Here is a 16,989-nt window from a genome sequence, read left to right on the forward strand (position 1 = left end):
CAAGCAAAACAGTGATAAACAACTCTTGTTTATTATCGGTACTTTATTTACATAATTTTGATTTACTATTCCACAATTTGTGTACAACTAAAAAAATTCTTTTTTTTTGCACTCAAAATTAATTGAAAATATAGATTTTGTATTAATTCATGTGCGCTATATTCGACGTAATTACAATAATATTTAAATTAATCTCTTTTAGTTATTAATTTGTCGTTACCTTCAAGTTACTTGCAATAATTCATGTCTTTGGCGCCAGTGTGTCTGTACACGGCGGTAAAATTGCATGGGTTATTGGAATGATTAAGCACGAGCATTAGAATAAAACAAGTAGAAAACAATACAAAATAATTAGCGTTAAAGCCGTGAAAACGTGGGAGATGGAATGCTCAGACTTAAACATTGATTCCGGAATCGCAAATTTCCTCAGAAACGGTGATGTAGTTAGGTAGAGGGAGCGAAATCATCACAGTACTCCAATCACCCCTTTAATGATAATCACGTAGATTTAGAAGTTAACAATCTACCTCACTCAATGACCATTATTTTGACAATACGATGCATACATCCGTGTGAATCTTGCGAGAAGAAAACGCTGTTTTGAAGCGACTGACATGTGTAGGCAAGTCCAGTACCTTTTCTCGTTCTACCTGGTACGTAAATCCAAGTTTGTTTGTTCTCTCTATTTTTAGCTTGGAATCACCTTGTCGAAATGCAATACAATATCTGGAGTGAATATTGCCACAAAATCAGATATCTCACGAAAGAATGCGTTCTTGCAATTAACATTTGGAATGACAATTGTCAGATTTGTTCGCGGAGTGTTAATGTAATGGATGCACATTGAGGAAGACTGATAATAGTCAACATTGCTGTATTTGTATCAGTTCGGAATACTGAGGTGCAGATTCACATATAAATGTGGATTTTCCTGTGCTAAAACAAGCCACCAGTTATGGTTGAATGTGAATAACGAATCCGTAGCTTGAAATGGCTTCCTTTAAGTGGGACTTCAGGTGAAAAGAGACTAAATCTCATCAAATCTAACGTTTAAATGAGAACAACGTCTGTTCCGGTTTGTCTCAGTAGTTGATTGAGTGATTACATTTCCTCTCCTGGATTCCGGGTAGGTTCAAGACCCAAAACAACAGAGAGAGATTCAATCAATACATGCAAAACATCATTGAAAACCGAAACTTCGTCTGCACCAAGTCAGCGCATAAAAATAAGTAAATAAATCCTCATCTCTCTGAAACTAGATGAAAGAATGTTTCCGGTCATTATTGCCATTACGTTATTTATTTCAACTCTGGTGGCGTCTTAGGCTATAAACAAAACCTGTCAGGCGCCACAAAAGGCGGCTTCATAGTAATAAATAAATATTAAAACAAAAGTGAGGCATTATGAATATATAATTATGCTTTCTATAATGTCAATTATGATATATTATGTAATTTTATCTTTTTTTAGATATAAAATTATAACTTGTTTTTCATTTTGTTTTCATAAACCACCCTCTCGAATTCTGTTTTGATTCTTTGAGTAATCTCTTCGAATTTCTTCTCATCTTTTTTATATATTTTGACAAGGTATTTCATAGCATTTCCACCCCTTTCTTTTCTTGTGCTTACTTCCGCTCGGATCTTCGCCTTGTTCTCTTGTAACCAAACAATCATCTTTGCTACTCTTTCTATGTTGGTCTTTTCGTCTTGTGGAATGCCCTCGAAGTCCACGCTGTGGGTTTTACCTTTTACCATTTCTCCGAGAGCATTAGTATCTTCAGTCTCCTTTGTAGTCCGCTTGATTTCGGATTCGTCGGTGCTCGCAGTTTGTGCCTGTATTGGTTCTTGCGTTGATGTTTCTACTGGTGCCGAAGTTGACGTCTGCATTTGCACTTTAGTTTCCGATATATCACTTGAATTGGAAACCGAAAGTTCGGATGATTTATCTTCTAGAGAAGTGCTGAATTCAGAACTTTCAAGGGAAAGTTGCTTAAGCCTCTTCTCAATTCTTCGTAGTTCAGAGGTACTTTCCTGAAGAATTTTGTTCTTTTTCTCGATATTTTCAATAGAACTGTTGTACTCCCTCATTCTGTTTTTTCCCTTAAGTTTGTTAGCTAAAGTACTCAAATTAGCTATTTCGAGCTTTAAAACACTTATTTTTTGTATTGCCTTTTCTCTCAGTTCCATACATTTATCCACAGTCATGTCTTGACATTGATCAGTTGTTTCATCACTTAAATACTCGTTTTTAGGAAAATTTATTCCATCATAGTCAATAATCAAGTTAACATTGTGGATTAAGTTGTCTCCGTAAAGAACTGTCATTGCTGCCTGTTCTTGATAATTGGTAATAAAGTTGATATTTTCAAAGTAATCCTCTAAATCCAATACCGACTCTTGTACCAATCCATCGGAATTTGATACCACATCATTACCACCCATACTCTTCTCTCCGAAGGAATCCATGGATCTAGAACTTGTCTCTCCAGAGTCGGAAACAATAACTTCATGTTGTCTCAAAAGTTTGAGTTTCTCTACAAGCATATTCTCTTCTATGATCTTATTCATCTCCTCTTCCTCATCCTCGAATTCTGCTTTTGGTTTTGCAGTTGTATCAACCTCAAGTGGAACAAGTGTTGAATCACCAAATTTCAATTCTATATCTGACAACCAAAGTTTAACAAATGTTGTATTCTTGATGTTGTAATTTTTTTTCAACTCTAGTTTTTCTTGTTTCTTCGTTATCTCGTTTTTTTCCAGAGACAAATCCAATTCCTTTTTTATATCACCCAAAATCTTGTTATCGAATTTAGTTGGCTTCCTTTTAGTTGTTCCTAATATTAATGAATCACAATGATTTTAAATTTAGAACTTAACGCACATTCTACTGTGAAAACCTACCTTGGGACTTTGATTTATTTTCAGAGCACTCATTTTCTAAAATACTATATAGGAGAAAGACAAAAAAAAGAATCAGTGAGATACGACTCATTTGGAACCCTGTCTCACTATTTAGATACAAATAAACACGTACATAGATATGTGTACATATATATACTTAAGTTATGTGTATACTTTTTTTAAATATTTTCCTAATCCCATAAATATATCTACCAGGCGAAGGAAATGATCTATTTATTACTATTAATCCGGCGGGAAAACAACAGCTACACAGCCTTGGCTCAAAAGGAATAAAGACAAAATAGAAATAATGTACCATATTAATTACAACTATATTGTTGAAATATGAAACTAAATACGGCTCTATATTCTCTATTCTTTGGAACACTTACTAAAGTGATCTCTTTTGTATTGTATTCACCATATATGCGAGAAAAAGGTTTCTCATCTTTTAAATATTTCAAATAACACAAAAACTACCTTTTAGGCAACTTTTTATTTTCTGGAACATTTATTTTTACCTCTTTGTCTCCATTTTCCTTTGATTTTTCGATTAAGTCGAGTATTGCCCTTTGGTGTTCAATGAAATCCGGAGTTGTCGACTCTTTCTCGAATATCTCGCTGCTTAACTCTTCTTCAGATACTGTAGATGGTTCAAGCTCCTTCTCTTGGATTGTTTTTTTAGCTTCGTTTTTAACCTCAGATTTGGTTGAAACAGGAATTTTTGACCTTGATGGCATTTTTGGGAGTTGAGGAGGCAATATTATTTGTTGACGAACTTCCTTACTTGTTTCCCTTTTTTGAGGCGTATCAGGTGGAGAGGTAGGTACTTTTTTAACTAAACCCCTTTTTGGTAGGTTTCCAGGTATGTTTGGTACTTTTCTTAAACTACTCCTTTCAGATATCGGAACTGAGTTGTGTTCCGTTAATGACGTACCCAAACCCACTAACTCATTGTAGCCCTCATTGTTTTCTAACTCTGAAAGAAGGTTTTCCTTTATTACTCCTCTAAATCCAGCCCGAGCATTAGAAGTCAAATAATTCTTCTCAGGTGGTTTTACTTGTACAGAAGGTAAAATAGGTGTGGCTGAAGGACTTTCCATCATTTCAAAGTCTAACTCACTGTACCCAAATTCTAAAGGCATTTTACTCTTTGGTTTGTGTAAACTTTTATCCTTAGTTACTTGAGTAGGTTTCTTTTCCTTTTTGTCTTCGTCATTCAGTTTCAAAATACTCTCGCTAAAGTTGGAGGAATCTATTTGTGGAGGTGAAAATTCTATTTTTTTTGGTTTCTTTTTTTTATGTTTTTTCTGCTTTTTTCGAGACTCTTTATTGGTGCTCTTGGACTTTATCTTCTCAAATTCACTAGATGTATCAAATTCTTTTTCAATGAAGTCCTCCACATCCACATGCTGAATTGGATTTTGGTCTAGATAATAGGTTTTCCTATTCAAATAGTTATTTGAGAACATTTCACCCTCATATTTGAAGTTGTTCTCAGCAAGAAGCTCTCCTTTTGGAATTTCATTAGTTACAATTTGTTTTAATTTGTCCCTATTTTCTTCCAGAGACAGCTCCTCTGGTTCTTTTTCTGCAGTTTTTCCATCACCAATTATCTCCTCTACACCTGCAGATTCTTCCTTTAAGTCGTCATGGTGTCCTTGAGCTTCCTCCACAAAGGGAACAATCGACCTCCCTTCTTCGTCAAGCTCGTCTAATAACTCATCTCTAAAGAGTACTCCTTTTACCAGAGTCCTTGCCGAGCCGCTCCAATTTGGTTTATTTTTGAGTTCTCTTTTAAGTTTTCTACTTCTAATCAAATTTCAACAGTATGAATATATACGTATAATTGAGTTATAATTTTGAAGTAAAAAAGTGAAATTTAGGTCAATAAGTACGGATATACAAATTTTGACTAACTTACAATGTTGGATCTTTCAGTATTGCACCTTTGCCCTTTGTAGGGTGTTGACCTCCAATTTCTAAATCAATATTTTTTAACCACTCTTCAACCTCTTTGTTAATTCTAGGATTTTCAATTTCGTCATGTGTTGTGCACTCTACAGGTGTTTTTTCAAGGGGTTTTGGATAATCAAGGGCTACAGTACTTGGTTCTGGAGTAATTTCATTAATACCAGCAACTTCATTTCTAATATCATTTATCCTCCTTTTAATTTCTTTAATGTTTTCTTCAATGTTGTCAGATTCCTTCACTATTGGAACCTCAAAACCTTCAGGAGCATGTCTGCGTTTTTGTCTAACCCTAAAGAAAGTAGTGATGAACAGTGTGTATTTTATATTGGAAAAAATAATTAATATTTAGCAGTACAAACTTACGGGATAACAACTCTTTGAGATGCTTTAACACTTAAAAGAGCTCCAGAACCAGAGGTCCTCTTTCTACCCACATTTTCTATCTCATCAGATGATAACTCTATTCCATCTACTAAACCACCTCCAACAAAACCAGTCTCACCTCTTTGTCTAATTTTGATAATGTCATTTAAATAGCTTTGTTCAGTATTTAAACAGTTTGTGTGGGTTATGTTAATGATTATTATTAGCAGAGAAGTGAGAATTGTGTAATTTCTTGCCATCTTGGGAATTTCAGTTTCACAAAATACCTATATACATATATTTACTTTTTAAAAATTTATCTGGCATAATAAAGTCAGTCTTGTAATTCTCAAACATATCACGACTCTTGGTTCCACAATTTAATCTAAATAAAACAAAAAACTACTCCTTTGTAAAACTTATATTTATAACCGTTTATTACTTCATTGTATTTCATAACTTTCAAGTTCATCTAAATATATAGCGTAATTTCCTCCCCACCTATCATTACCGCCATATAATGCATGTTTCTGTTCAGGCGGTAAGTCAAAGGATTGTTTTAAAGATTGGTATGGCAACAAAATGATAAGAGAAGGTCATTATGAACAAAAACAGGTCCAGAAGTGGGAACTCGCTGGAATTTTTTAATGAGATAATGTGGATAGGTGCACACGGCGGAGACGAGCTTGTAGAAATAAAATAAAAAGCAGTTCGTGTTCATTTTTTTAAGCAAACCTTAGAAATTCGAAAACACTCATTTTATACATACAAATAAAGCATTTTTACCCTTGAATAAATAATTAGCGGTGTAAAAATCCATGATGAAACCACAAATGGAGAGGGATAATACCTTTAATATATCTATAGGCAAGATTAATGTGGACTTTAAAAGTGAAAATGAGGTAAAGAGCAAATACAAATCTTTAAAAATAACAAACGGTATTCAAATTTTTGTTTCTTTTATTTTATTGTCATCAATTGTACTTGAATCAAAGGAAAAGAGACATGTTTTACTCTATTTTGCGTTTTTATTAAATTGCTTATTTAACGGTCTTGGTTTTTTCCTATTTATAAATACATTGGAGAAAATCCCAAAGTTATTTCATCTGAAATCAAGTTTTACGATTTATTTTTTGGAGATAATTAATTACTTTGTAACTTCGATTGTATGCTTAAACGAACAAGAGTTCTGGATAATAGTAGAAAGAAGAATGATTCTTAATTTACTCAGAATGTGTATACTTATTGAAATCTCGTTGGTAGTGTTATTGAGACTTATGTTAGTGTATTTGTTAATAAAGAAAATTTTTCTCACTGAAAGTGAAAGAAAAAGAATAAATTTGTTTTCTAATAAAGATATGAAGAAATTTTTCTCAATATTTGCAATTCTTTCCTACAATGTGATATTTGACAGTGTATACGCAGCTGTAGTTTCTATTTTTGTTCTCAAGTTTACACACTTGAAATTCACATTTATGGACGCGTATATAGGTTCAATAGGTGGAATTCTACTTTCTTCTTCTATCATCGGATTGGTTATTGGCATTTTATTGATAATAAACATTTTAATTAATAACCCACGCAACGGACTTGTGGAGAGTAAAGACGGTTGCTCTTTTTGATCTCATTTACTTCCTTATACAAAAACTATACAAAAGGTCTATTTTCGTTTTAGAAGTAAAAATGGGAATCAAAGGAAAACCTCGGAAACGAATCGAACTGGAAGTTAAGACTCTACCAAGTTCAGTGAAATCCACATTAGTTTTTATTTTCTAAAAAAATAAGGCAAGAACTATAAATATTACTTGAAAGAATAGAAAAATAAGTTTGAGATGTCAGAAGTACTAAGCCCAATAATGAGCTCATAGTAAAGTCAAAATAGTCCACTCAATAAGAAAACCTAAATGGGAGGCCAAATACATCTTAAATGGACCCGGAAATGACTGCTATGAAGCACAAAACTATGGCTAAACTGGAGGGATAACACAACTTTTTGTCTTAAATTATGTGGGATTAACGAGTGATATAAATTTCTCATTCTTATATATTCATACTTTGATCAATACAAGCATGTCGAACAAGATGTGTCTTGAACTAACACCAAAAACACACTGCAAATTGACTTGTATATAGCTGAAATATAGGGGACAAAGTAGCTCACACACATGCATAAGTGACACGAAAATATTTTTTTATTGCTCTCGCATTGTTTTTACAACGCTTAACAGGAATCTTTAAAACTGTTTTTTCAACCTGGTTTATTTGTTAGAATTTACCCGCTACTTTTTTTGTTGGAACCCTTTCTAGTAGGTTCTAGATCGGTGTTTAAATTAGAGGCAATTAGGCGGCAACTTATAAACTAAAAATAAAGGTCTAATTCTGAGAAAGTAAAAGTATTATGTAGTTGGGTGAGGAATATCCTGTTGTAGATGTTAAAAATAAGGTGTTTTTTCACTTTTTGGCTTTGAAATAGGTGTCACACTTTGTGGGTTTATACATAGAAGAAGTAGAGGACATCTGTATTAGGCAGGATTCTTCTTTTTTGTCTTGACCTACCCAACTTGAAATAAAAATATCATTTCAGGGTAAAATAGGATTTGGAAAGGTTGAGCGATTAAAAACACTTTTTGTTGTAGTTATTTCTTGTTTCTGATAGCTGGGAATTATATGCAGAAAAGTTAGGTCACAAGCAAGTGAGCTTTGGATGGAGTATTGGTACTATGAAATAAAGACTTTGCATTTTGACTAAGTAGGATATATAATGAGTGAGAATAGAAATGGATCGGTAGATATCGAAGTTCCAAAAACTGAATGTGACATTCCACAGGAAGAGGTATCTAGGGAACTGAGGTACAGTAATACCCATTCTGTTTCGGAGAAAAGAGTATTTCGTTTTGATGGTAAAGATTCTTCACTTGAGTCCTCCAGGAGCTATTTAAGCAGTAATGAAAATGATAATCAAATAACTGGATCTTTAAAATTGGGTTTCTTTGAAAAGGTAAGGAGTTTATTTTGCAAGAGAAAACGCTCAAAGGACAATATTGAAGGCACAAATTCTGTGTTATCCTTCTTAAATAAGTTTTCTTTTGCTCACTTTTTTGATAAGTACACAAAAAGAATAGGAAAGAATATTTCTTTAGTTGCAACAACGTATCCAAGATCTCTTTTGATTATTGGAAACGTTTTTGGTTTAATGCTCGGTTCAATAGTAGCTTTGGGAATTATGAAATTTCCTCCCTTTTACCTTGAAGTAAATGGATCTCCGGACTTGTTCCTTCCAGAAAAATCAATACATAATGTGCATAAAGAACAGCTCAAAACTTTGTTTGGACCTGAAAGTGTAAATGTCCCGATATTATATAGTAACAGAGGGCCAGCAGGTTCTTCCTTATTGGACTACGTGACTCTAAAGCAAATATGGAAGAATGAAATGTCCATACAAGCTATAAGGGTAGTGGACAAAAATGGTAAGGAATGGGGTTGGGAGGATATTTGTCTTCACCAACCAACTGGGGCGATGCTAACAGGTTCTCCTTGTATAGTTTTATCTATTTTCGGGCTTTTTTTGATTAATGACTCCAATGGCATTTTCTCAGAGAGTGATTTTGACTCGGCTTATACTGGAGAATGCTGTAGCGGGATTAGTATAGCAAAGTTCGCTGCTGGTAACTTTATTAAACAGTCTTATTATCCTTATCAGTACAAATATGATAGTAATCTTGAAGAATGGCCTTTTGAAATAACAAACACTCAGGAGATACTTTCTATTTATCGTCTCAATACTACAACACCGGAGGATGTTCGAATTGCTTGGGAGAACAAGGTGTCTGATTTTATAAAAAGCATCCAAAAAAGAAACAAGCAATCAGAGAACTTAAATGTTGAACATAACAATCTAGGGTTTCAAGTACCTAAAAGTGGAGTTGAAGATGTAAATAACTTCAGTACTGTGAGTAATAATATTGGTGATGTTGGTAGTTATCCAAATAATTGGGGCTTGGTTCATTTTTCTTTGGAGTACATTTCATCTGAAACAACAGAACTTGCAAATAAGGAAACCCCTTTATTACTCGCTACCTTTGCTCTGATGATCATATTCATGGCGATTTGTATTTCTGGTAGGTTTCCCAGAAGGTCGAGGATTCTTCTTTCCTCTACCGTAGTCTTGATTACCGTTTATGCTACAGTTGGGAGTTTTGCAACGGGGATGATTTTTGGAGTCCCGATTTCCCCCTTGACACCTTTGTTTATACACATGTTACTTGGAGTTGTTGTTAGTTACATGATTATCTCGGTAAGAACATACCAAAAAACCCGTATTTATATTCGAGTTCCATACACCCATCTTCCATTTCTAAATCCGAAATATGTTAGACTTTCGGGAAATGATGTTTTCTTGGAGATAACTCAATATATATACAAACCTTGGAATGGATTCTTATACAGCGAGGATGGAAATATCTATCATTCGAATCGAGGTATAATTGACTTAAGCACTGAAATCCCCCTGGAGAATGTCTGGGATGATACAGTTATCTCTAGATCATGTGAATCCAAAGATGATACCAAACAATCTATGCCAGAAAGTTACAATAAAAGTAATTACAACCTAGAGGAAATTGAAGAAGATTGTAGTGTTAATTATCCCAATGGTGTGGACCAGAACCTAAGCAATGATAACTTGGTTTCTCCAGTTAACCCCAGTGTTGAAAACTCCGCTTCGTCTTGTCGCTTAACTAACAAAGATTCTTCTGGTTCGAGTAAAGAATTGTTTGTACCGACCTTTGCTGTTGAATATGAAGACAATAGCAATATTGAAGAAAAAAGAATGTGGGAAAGTGAGACATTACTTAAAATAAGACTCTCAGTATCGGGATCTGTTTCCTTTAGTTCAATATCCCTGACATGTCTTACGTCTTGCGCAGCTTTGTTTCTTGGAACTGTTGTTGATTTCCCAATAGTAAGGTATTACTGCATCCACGCTGGATTTGGAATTTTGTATCTATTTCTGTTTCACTGGTTAATTTTCCTTCCCTCTTTTTCCCTTGATGAGAAGAGGATATACAAAAGAAAATTTGACCTCTTTCCAATGCTTAAATTTAAGATAAAAAATAAACCTACTAGTTACTTGTATAGAAACAACGAACAAAGATCTGTTGAAATCATAGAAACTAGTGTTTTGGACACTCCTTCGAATACCTCATCTGCCTCCATTTCAGACGACTCTAGGAAAGGCACTATTTTATCCGCATTTACAAGGCATGTATATAAGGTGAGGAGAGAAGTGGTTAAGAATTACCAAAGATACAAAACTTGGTGGAGTGATAAATCCACTTCCTCTGTTAAATCTGACGGAGGGAATCGTGGTAAGCTCGAGATGACCGTAATTAATACAAGTGATTTAGTGTTAAACAAGAAAATGAATATAAACGAAGACGGGTTCGAAAATAACAGTATTGTAACCGTTTCAAAAAGTGATTTACTTGGAAAATTAAGAATCAAGAAAGCAATAAGTGAAGTGGACTTGCAGGACATTTGGATAGGAAGACTAATGGTTGAATCCTCTAAAGCGGATGTGATTATGAGGTTGATGTGCAATTTCTCATTTAGAATATTTGCTTGTTTCTTTTTCATAATAACTGTTATCATTGGATTGGTTTATAGTGGCAGAGTAAACACAGAATTTAGTTCAGTTCGTTACCTTCCCCCGGATTCACCTTTGCACCATTTTGTTGAGACACTAGCTAATTATTGGGGATCGGAACCGAGACAAATGTATGTTATTGTCCCTGGAAATGATCAGGTTCTCTGGAACCAAAGGGAGGTGAGAACCAATTTTATAAATTTAGTGGACAATATTCTACTCAAAGATCCTGCAGTTATGGAACCAATTGTAAGTTGGGTACACGACTTTGAGTACTATCATTTTGGGTCTGATACAATATATGATCCAAGCCATATTCCATCGTTTGTTCGCGAGTGCTCTCCTGATATGGATGTTCCGAGACCCCCCTCAGAAAGTGCTCCAAAGGAAGAGTTCTATGAGTTTTTGAACGAGTGGAGAAACAGAAAAGTAACTACGGACGAAGACTCACAGGAGGATACTATTTGTGTAGTTTCAACTTTGAGTACTAAATTTAACACGTCAAATATAGTTAATTACACTCCATTTATCAAAAATGTTATTCCAGAAATGCACAATGAGAGGATGCTTGTATTCAAAAATGGTGATCCAAGGCAAGGGATTCAAGCATTCAGAATCATGGCGATGATCAAACATGACCCACTTAATTCTCAGGACAACTATGAAACTATGGTTAGACTCAACAATCTTATAGAAACGGTATTTAATAAAGACTTTCCAGGAACTTATTTATATAGTGACTGGTTTGTAGACGCGGAAAGGGACAAAAATATCCTTAATATTGTATGGAAACTTTTGCTCTACATTACAATTGGGGTGTCTATTATGCTTTGCATTATACAAAATCCTCTTACTGGAATATTTATTGGTCTTGTTGTTGGTGGAATAAACATTGTTGTGATACTTATAATGTACATTACTGGTTTGATTTTTGACATTGTGGCATTCATGGTTCTAGCAACGGCAGTCTCCTTTTCAATAGAATACATTGTTCATATTACACATCTTTTCTTGCTTACCAAAAGAGATTCTGGAGTAGAGAGAATTAGAGATTCTCTTTTGGATATGGGACCAAATGTCATATATGCTGTTATTTCTTCATTTCTTGGAATAATTTTGCTCGCATTCTCCACATCCGAAGCCTTTAAGGTATTTTTATGGATAACTACGATAGTTTTGTGTATATCTGCCACAACTGGTATCATGATTACCCCCGCCATGCTTTCCATATCATTTGATTTTTGGAGTTTTATCAGGGATTATAGTAGGAAAGGGAAAAAAATGGATGAAATAAGCATTTGAAATAGTTTTATTAACGGTGTGTGTGGAAATAGAACACATTTAATTATGTGAATTTCTAAAAATTAGAATTAATAGTGAAAACTCTACTAAAATAGGCGTTTATATCTACTTAGCCTCTTAATAATTTTAACCATTTGTAACTGTAATTCGTCACTCGTCCTTTTCCATATGCTATGCTATCAGAATTTCTTTTCCCTCACATTTAAAGGTCTAAGTTAATGTTTTAAATATGCTACACAATGATTGTTTAGTCAAACTCACCTCCTGGTCGTCAATGGCGCTTACTGAAATTCCCTCTATATTGTGAATCCCGGGAACCAATGACATGCAATTCAACTCAATAATTTTTGTCCCATTTTCACTAATTTCAGGAATTTCTAGGGTATCACTCCCTACTACCACTATCGGTAACAGTTTATCGAAGTCTAACTTAACCTTTATATTTTTCAGCTTTTGATCCAAATTATTCTTTATATAAAGTTTTAATTTGAACTCCTCCTGTTTATCAACAACTGGAGGAAATTCAGTAGTGACAACCAACTTCTCTTCTTTTTTAATTCTCTCAGAAGCGATATCCTCCCGAGTTAATATGGGATAACTAATTTTGTGTGAATCCAACCAAGACTCACCGAAGTTTTTAGATCTCCACACAACCTTTAAACTCATTTTTAAATTCTCAATATAGTCGTCTAGTTTAAGTTTGTCCCTTAAAAATGTGAATTTGAGTACAAATATTTTATTGTATCTGCATTTAGAGTGGATAAATATTGGCTCATACTCCTCGTCAGTCTCATTCAAGTCTTCAATACTTAATTCCAATCCAGAAAAATTGTTCAAATTTAGTGGAATTAACGACATATCACTTAATGTCAAACTTTGGTGGGATATATTCTCCAGTGAGACCTCTATATACCCTCTCTTTTTGTATACACACTTCTCATCCATTCTATATATCCTATGAATAATATTAAAAGGAGATAAGACAGTAAATTTATATGACTTTTTCTGTGTTAAACGAACGTCATTTGAAGTAAAGAATAATTGGCAAATTAAATTGTATAGTCCAACTTCATCCACTCTCTCTTTAACCACAATATTCATTGAATCTCCAATATCAATCTCTGTGTAATTGTCTTCATTGTTATAAAGCACATGAGTCTTATTTATCCCTATAAGCTCGACCTTTATTAAATTAGTGTTTATTGTTAAGAAACAGCAAATATGCGTAGAGATACTCGAAGTACCACTTACCTTTAGTACAACTCCATTAGCTTTAATTATACTTGAATTAGATATACTCAAAAATGCATGGAACGACTCTCCTGAATATAAACGGCTTTCAAATTTATCAAATATTAATTGTTGTTGGTTCGTATAAAACCTACCATTGTGAAGTAGGGAGTAGCAAAGGGAACATATTATCAATACAAAGAGATTCTTCATTGAAATTCTCAATATTGTTCTAAAATTCAAAACATAGTAAAACATAGAAAACTATAAATATTATTCCACTTACTGGGAGTAGTTTTAATGTAGATGTTTGGGAATCTACTGGAGAGTGGGATAAAGACATGACCTTCAGACTGAGAATTTCACTCATATTGGGACCAACATTAAGACTATCATTTGCCACACGAATGTGCCTAAAAATATACACAGTAAATTATTTTTTTCTTTTACACTTTCCAGGGACTTGAACAATTTAAGGTGCCCCTCCAATGATTTCGGCGCCACTACTGTTTTAATGAAAAAACAATTGAAAATAAGTTGTCATACTGAAAAAAAGTTTTGAGCTACTAATAGGGGGATTACAAGAATAGTATAAGCATTACCTAAGAGATTACGGGCAATTTAAAATGCCTCAAGGATGAAATAGAACCATTTTTAAACTAAAAAGAGGAGAGTGTTTTGGCGGTTAGATTTCCGCAAATAGATTTATCCTTGACATTTTGACTGGCCAATAAGAAAGCTGATAATAAATAAAGAGTCCGGTGAGGCTACCTGGGAGGGGAATTAATTTTGTTAAAACATAAAGACTGTGTTAGTGTTAGGTTTAGTAAAGGTCTGCAGGAGAAGTCCAATAACTCATTTGTTACTAGTATTGTTCCATTTTCGAATACAATAAGTCGAAGAAAAAACAAAAGATGTTGGTCTTTAGAGGAGGAAGTTTTTTGAGACAAAGACTGGCATTATCGACAATATCCGGAAAGCATATGGTGATTAGAAACATCAGGAGTGATGATACATTGCTCCCAGGTTTAAATGAATCAGAAACGAATCTTTTGCACCTTTTGGACAGTATTACAAACGGAGGCAAAATAAGAATTAACGACACGGGAACAACTATAAACTATACACCAGGAATAATTATTGGAGGTGGTACCCCGGATAGACCCCTGGTTCACGATTGCCACCCAAGTAGAGGACTTTCTTATTATATCGAGTTTTTGTTATTAGTCGCGCTTTTTGGAAGAGATCCCTTACATATAAGGTTAAATGGTTTAACTGACAAAAGTGGAATTGATCATTCCATTGATATGGTTAAAATGGTGACGATACCTCTTTTTCAGAGAATGATTCCTCAAATGGAAGAAATTACCATTAATATATTGAAGAGAAGTGTACACGATGATTCACCTGGTAGTGTCTATCTAAACATTCCAACTATTAAGAAAATAGAGCCAATTATAATGAATGGTCCTATAGGAAGAGTAAAGAGAGTAAGAGGTGTTGCATGGTATACAGGTTCTGCTTCTTCGCAGATAACAATAAAAATGATAACGAAGGCAAGAGGTGTAATGAACAGATTTATACCAGATGTTTGGATTTACTTCGACAAACCAAAAAAAGAAAACCTTTTTGTGAAAGATGAGTATGTAGGTTTTGGAATTACATTGGTTTCTGAAACTCTAAAGGGCATCGTTAAAGGCTCTGATTTTTCATGCACTCCAAGTAATAACAGCGTGGATAATATGCTTACTATACCTTTTGAGAACGTTTGTAAGACTCATTCAACTAACTTAAATTTAGAAAATGGAGAGGAAAGAACAAATGTTGAGTGTTACAGTGACTCCCCTAATGAAAAAGAAGTGAGTGAAGATAACCTACAAAAAGATTCTTATATACTATCAGATGAATTCACAAAAATGAACGAATGGGAAAAAGTTGGATGGTTAGCAGCCACAAGGTTACTACTAGAAATAGATTCTAACAGTGTGGTTGATACCAGCCACCAAATATATCCTTTGTTATTTATGGCACTATCTAAAGATACTGCAGTGTCCAAACTTAGATTATCAAAACTAACTCCAATTACAATTCAAATGTTGAGGGATATAAAATCATTTATAAACGTTGAGTTTGGGATAAATGAGGACGAGGAAACAGGAGATTTCATCACACTTTCTTGTACAGGAATAGGTTTCTCAAACTATGCAAGAAGAGCAGCATAAAACCATATTCATTAATAACTAGTTTTAGGCAAAAAAATGATTCTGTTAGATTTTTACATGTTAATTTATGTAATTTACATAACTATTGTATCCTTTATCGATTTTATGTATTTGTTTTATTTATGTTTTTTTTTTCAAGCTAAAATTTGCATGTTCCGGAATACATGCATGCGTAATATTCAACCACTAAAATTTTGTTGAATAGGTATTAATTTTAAAATACATGAAATACTTTTACTTGGTGTTTCCTTATACAAAAGTGTAGGTAGTTTTGTTATTTCAAGTAGCCATAAGTAATAGTAGTGTTAGAAATAAGAAACGAGATATGAATATTAAGATGATGAAAGTTAATTTTGTTTTTTTATTAGTAATATATACAAGTTTAAATGTAGGAAAGGGAAGCTGTAAGGTAGAAATGGTAAGGAGAAATCCTTCCTGGAGAAGTGAGAGCGAGGTCCCGGAGACTCAAAAAAATTCATTTTTCACAAGAAAAAATTTAAATTTTAGACCACACTTAGTGGAAACAGATGTAGTTAATAAACAACCAAATAAGACGTATGATTTCTTGGAGTTTTACAAAGAAATGACTGCAATTAGAAACAATACAGAGATTCCGGTTAAGAAGGCTTATATAGACAAGGTATTAGTTCCAAAAACGGATGCAAAGGTTGCAAAACTGCAGGCAGAAACAGCATATATAGAAACAAAGAATGCAGCCAAGAAAAAATCAATGAATTTGATGGTTGATGACTTCAAAAAAGCTATGACTTTTTCTGACTTGGCGGAGAAGATATTTAACACGACTTCTCTCCGAATGAATGATACAGAGACATTGAGTTCAATTTATAATGAAACATTTTACTATTTAAGCAATAAAAATGCAACAATAGAAACGGAAACCAATGCGACAAATAGTAATGATAATAACAATACAAGTAATGTTAACATTCAATTTTCTTGAAATATTGTACTATTAATGATTCATATTGTTTTTCGAGAGAAGAAAATACAGTTAGAAGCTATTGTCGTAATTCTTGTTTCGAGGCATTTTTTCGAGCCTTAATACTTTGCAGTACGGAGACTAAGATTAATGCAGTGTGGGAATTATTGTGCGCCTATTAGTAAACAATACCTTGCTTGACGAATAAATTCGGGTATATATGAATTAGCGAGAAATTAAAAAAGTTCCCAGTAATTCCGTGATGGGATTTTTGGTCGGATTTGGCTTGAAACTCTTTTTCTATTCTTAGAATATAGAAGAAACTCGAGTGACTATAAATAAGCTCCTTTGTCGTATTATTACATATATAAATGTGTACGGGCGTTAAACATTTATAAAATATATCTGAGT

General features: G+C 33.7%; 6 protein-coding genes across 6 annotated transcripts; 4 read left to right on the forward strand and 2 right to left on the reverse strand.

The window, feature by feature from the left end:
* Nucleotides 1–1,478: 1,478 nt before the first annotated feature.
* On the reverse strand, nucleotides 1,479–5,500 carry FG379_000512 (coiled coil; the record flags this gene model as incomplete). The annotated part of the gene is made up of 5 exons (XM_067325923.1): nucleotides 1,479–2,836; nucleotides 2,904–2,947; nucleotides 3,384–4,715; nucleotides 4,828–5,166; nucleotides 5,241–5,500. The coding sequence occupies 5 exons, from the start codon at nucleotides 5,498–5,500 to the stop codon at nucleotides 1,479–1,481; spliced, it is 3,333 nt and encodes a 1,110-aa protein (XP_067182763.1).
* A 561-nt stretch (nucleotides 5,501–6,061) lies between these two features.
* On the forward strand, nucleotides 6,062–6,862 carry FG379_000513 (uncharacterized protein; the record flags this gene model as incomplete). The annotated part of the gene is made up of 1 exon (XM_067325924.1): nucleotides 6,062–6,862. One exon carries the CDS (start codon nucleotides 6,062–6,064, stop codon nucleotides 6,860–6,862), a length of 801 nt encoding a protein of 266 aa, XP_067182764.1.
* A 1,139-nt stretch (nucleotides 6,863–8,001) lies between these two features.
* Nucleotides 8,002–12,186, forward strand: FG379_000514 (niemann-Pick type C1 disease patched like cholesterol transporter; the record flags this gene model as incomplete). The annotated part of the gene is made up of 1 exon (XM_067325925.1): nucleotides 8,002–12,186. The coding sequence occupies one exon, from the start codon at nucleotides 8,002–8,004 to the stop codon at nucleotides 12,184–12,186; it is 4,185 nt and encodes a 1,394-aa protein (XP_067182765.1).
* A 210-nt stretch (nucleotides 12,187–12,396) lies between these two features.
* On the reverse strand, nucleotides 12,397–13,786 carry FG379_000516 (uncharacterized protein; the record flags this gene model as incomplete). The annotated part of the gene is made up of 4 exons (XM_067325927.1): nucleotides 12,397–13,368; nucleotides 13,438–13,522; nucleotides 13,572–13,648; nucleotides 13,703–13,786. The coding sequence occupies 4 exons, from the start codon at nucleotides 13,784–13,786 to the stop codon at nucleotides 12,397–12,399; spliced, it is 1,218 nt and encodes a 405-aa protein (XP_067182767.1).
* Nucleotides 13,787–14,330: 544 nt separating this feature from the next.
* Nucleotides 14,331–15,638, forward strand: FG379_000517 (RNA Terminal Phosphate Cyclase; the record flags this gene model as incomplete). The annotated part of the gene is made up of 1 exon (XM_067325928.1): nucleotides 14,331–15,638. One exon carries the CDS (start codon nucleotides 14,331–14,333, stop codon nucleotides 15,636–15,638), a length of 1,308 nt encoding a protein of 435 aa, XP_067182768.1.
* Nucleotides 15,639–16,053: 415 nt separating this feature from the next.
* FG379_000518 (uncharacterized protein) lies at nucleotides 16,054–16,599 on the forward strand (the record flags this gene model as incomplete). Its single annotated transcript, XM_067325929.1, has 1 exon — nucleotides 16,054–16,599. One exon carries the CDS (start codon nucleotides 16,054–16,056, stop codon nucleotides 16,597–16,599), a length of 546 nt encoding a protein of 181 aa, XP_067182769.1.
* Nucleotides 16,600–16,989: the final 390 nt, after the last annotated feature.

The sequence above is a fragment of the Cryptosporidium bovis genome (assembly GCF_009768925.1).
Source record: "Cryptosporidium bovis isolate 45015 chromosome Unknown contig_12, whole genome shotgun sequence".
Lineage (NCBI taxonomy): Eukaryota > Apicomplexa > Conoidasida > Eucoccidiorida > Cryptosporidiidae > Cryptosporidium > Cryptosporidium bovis.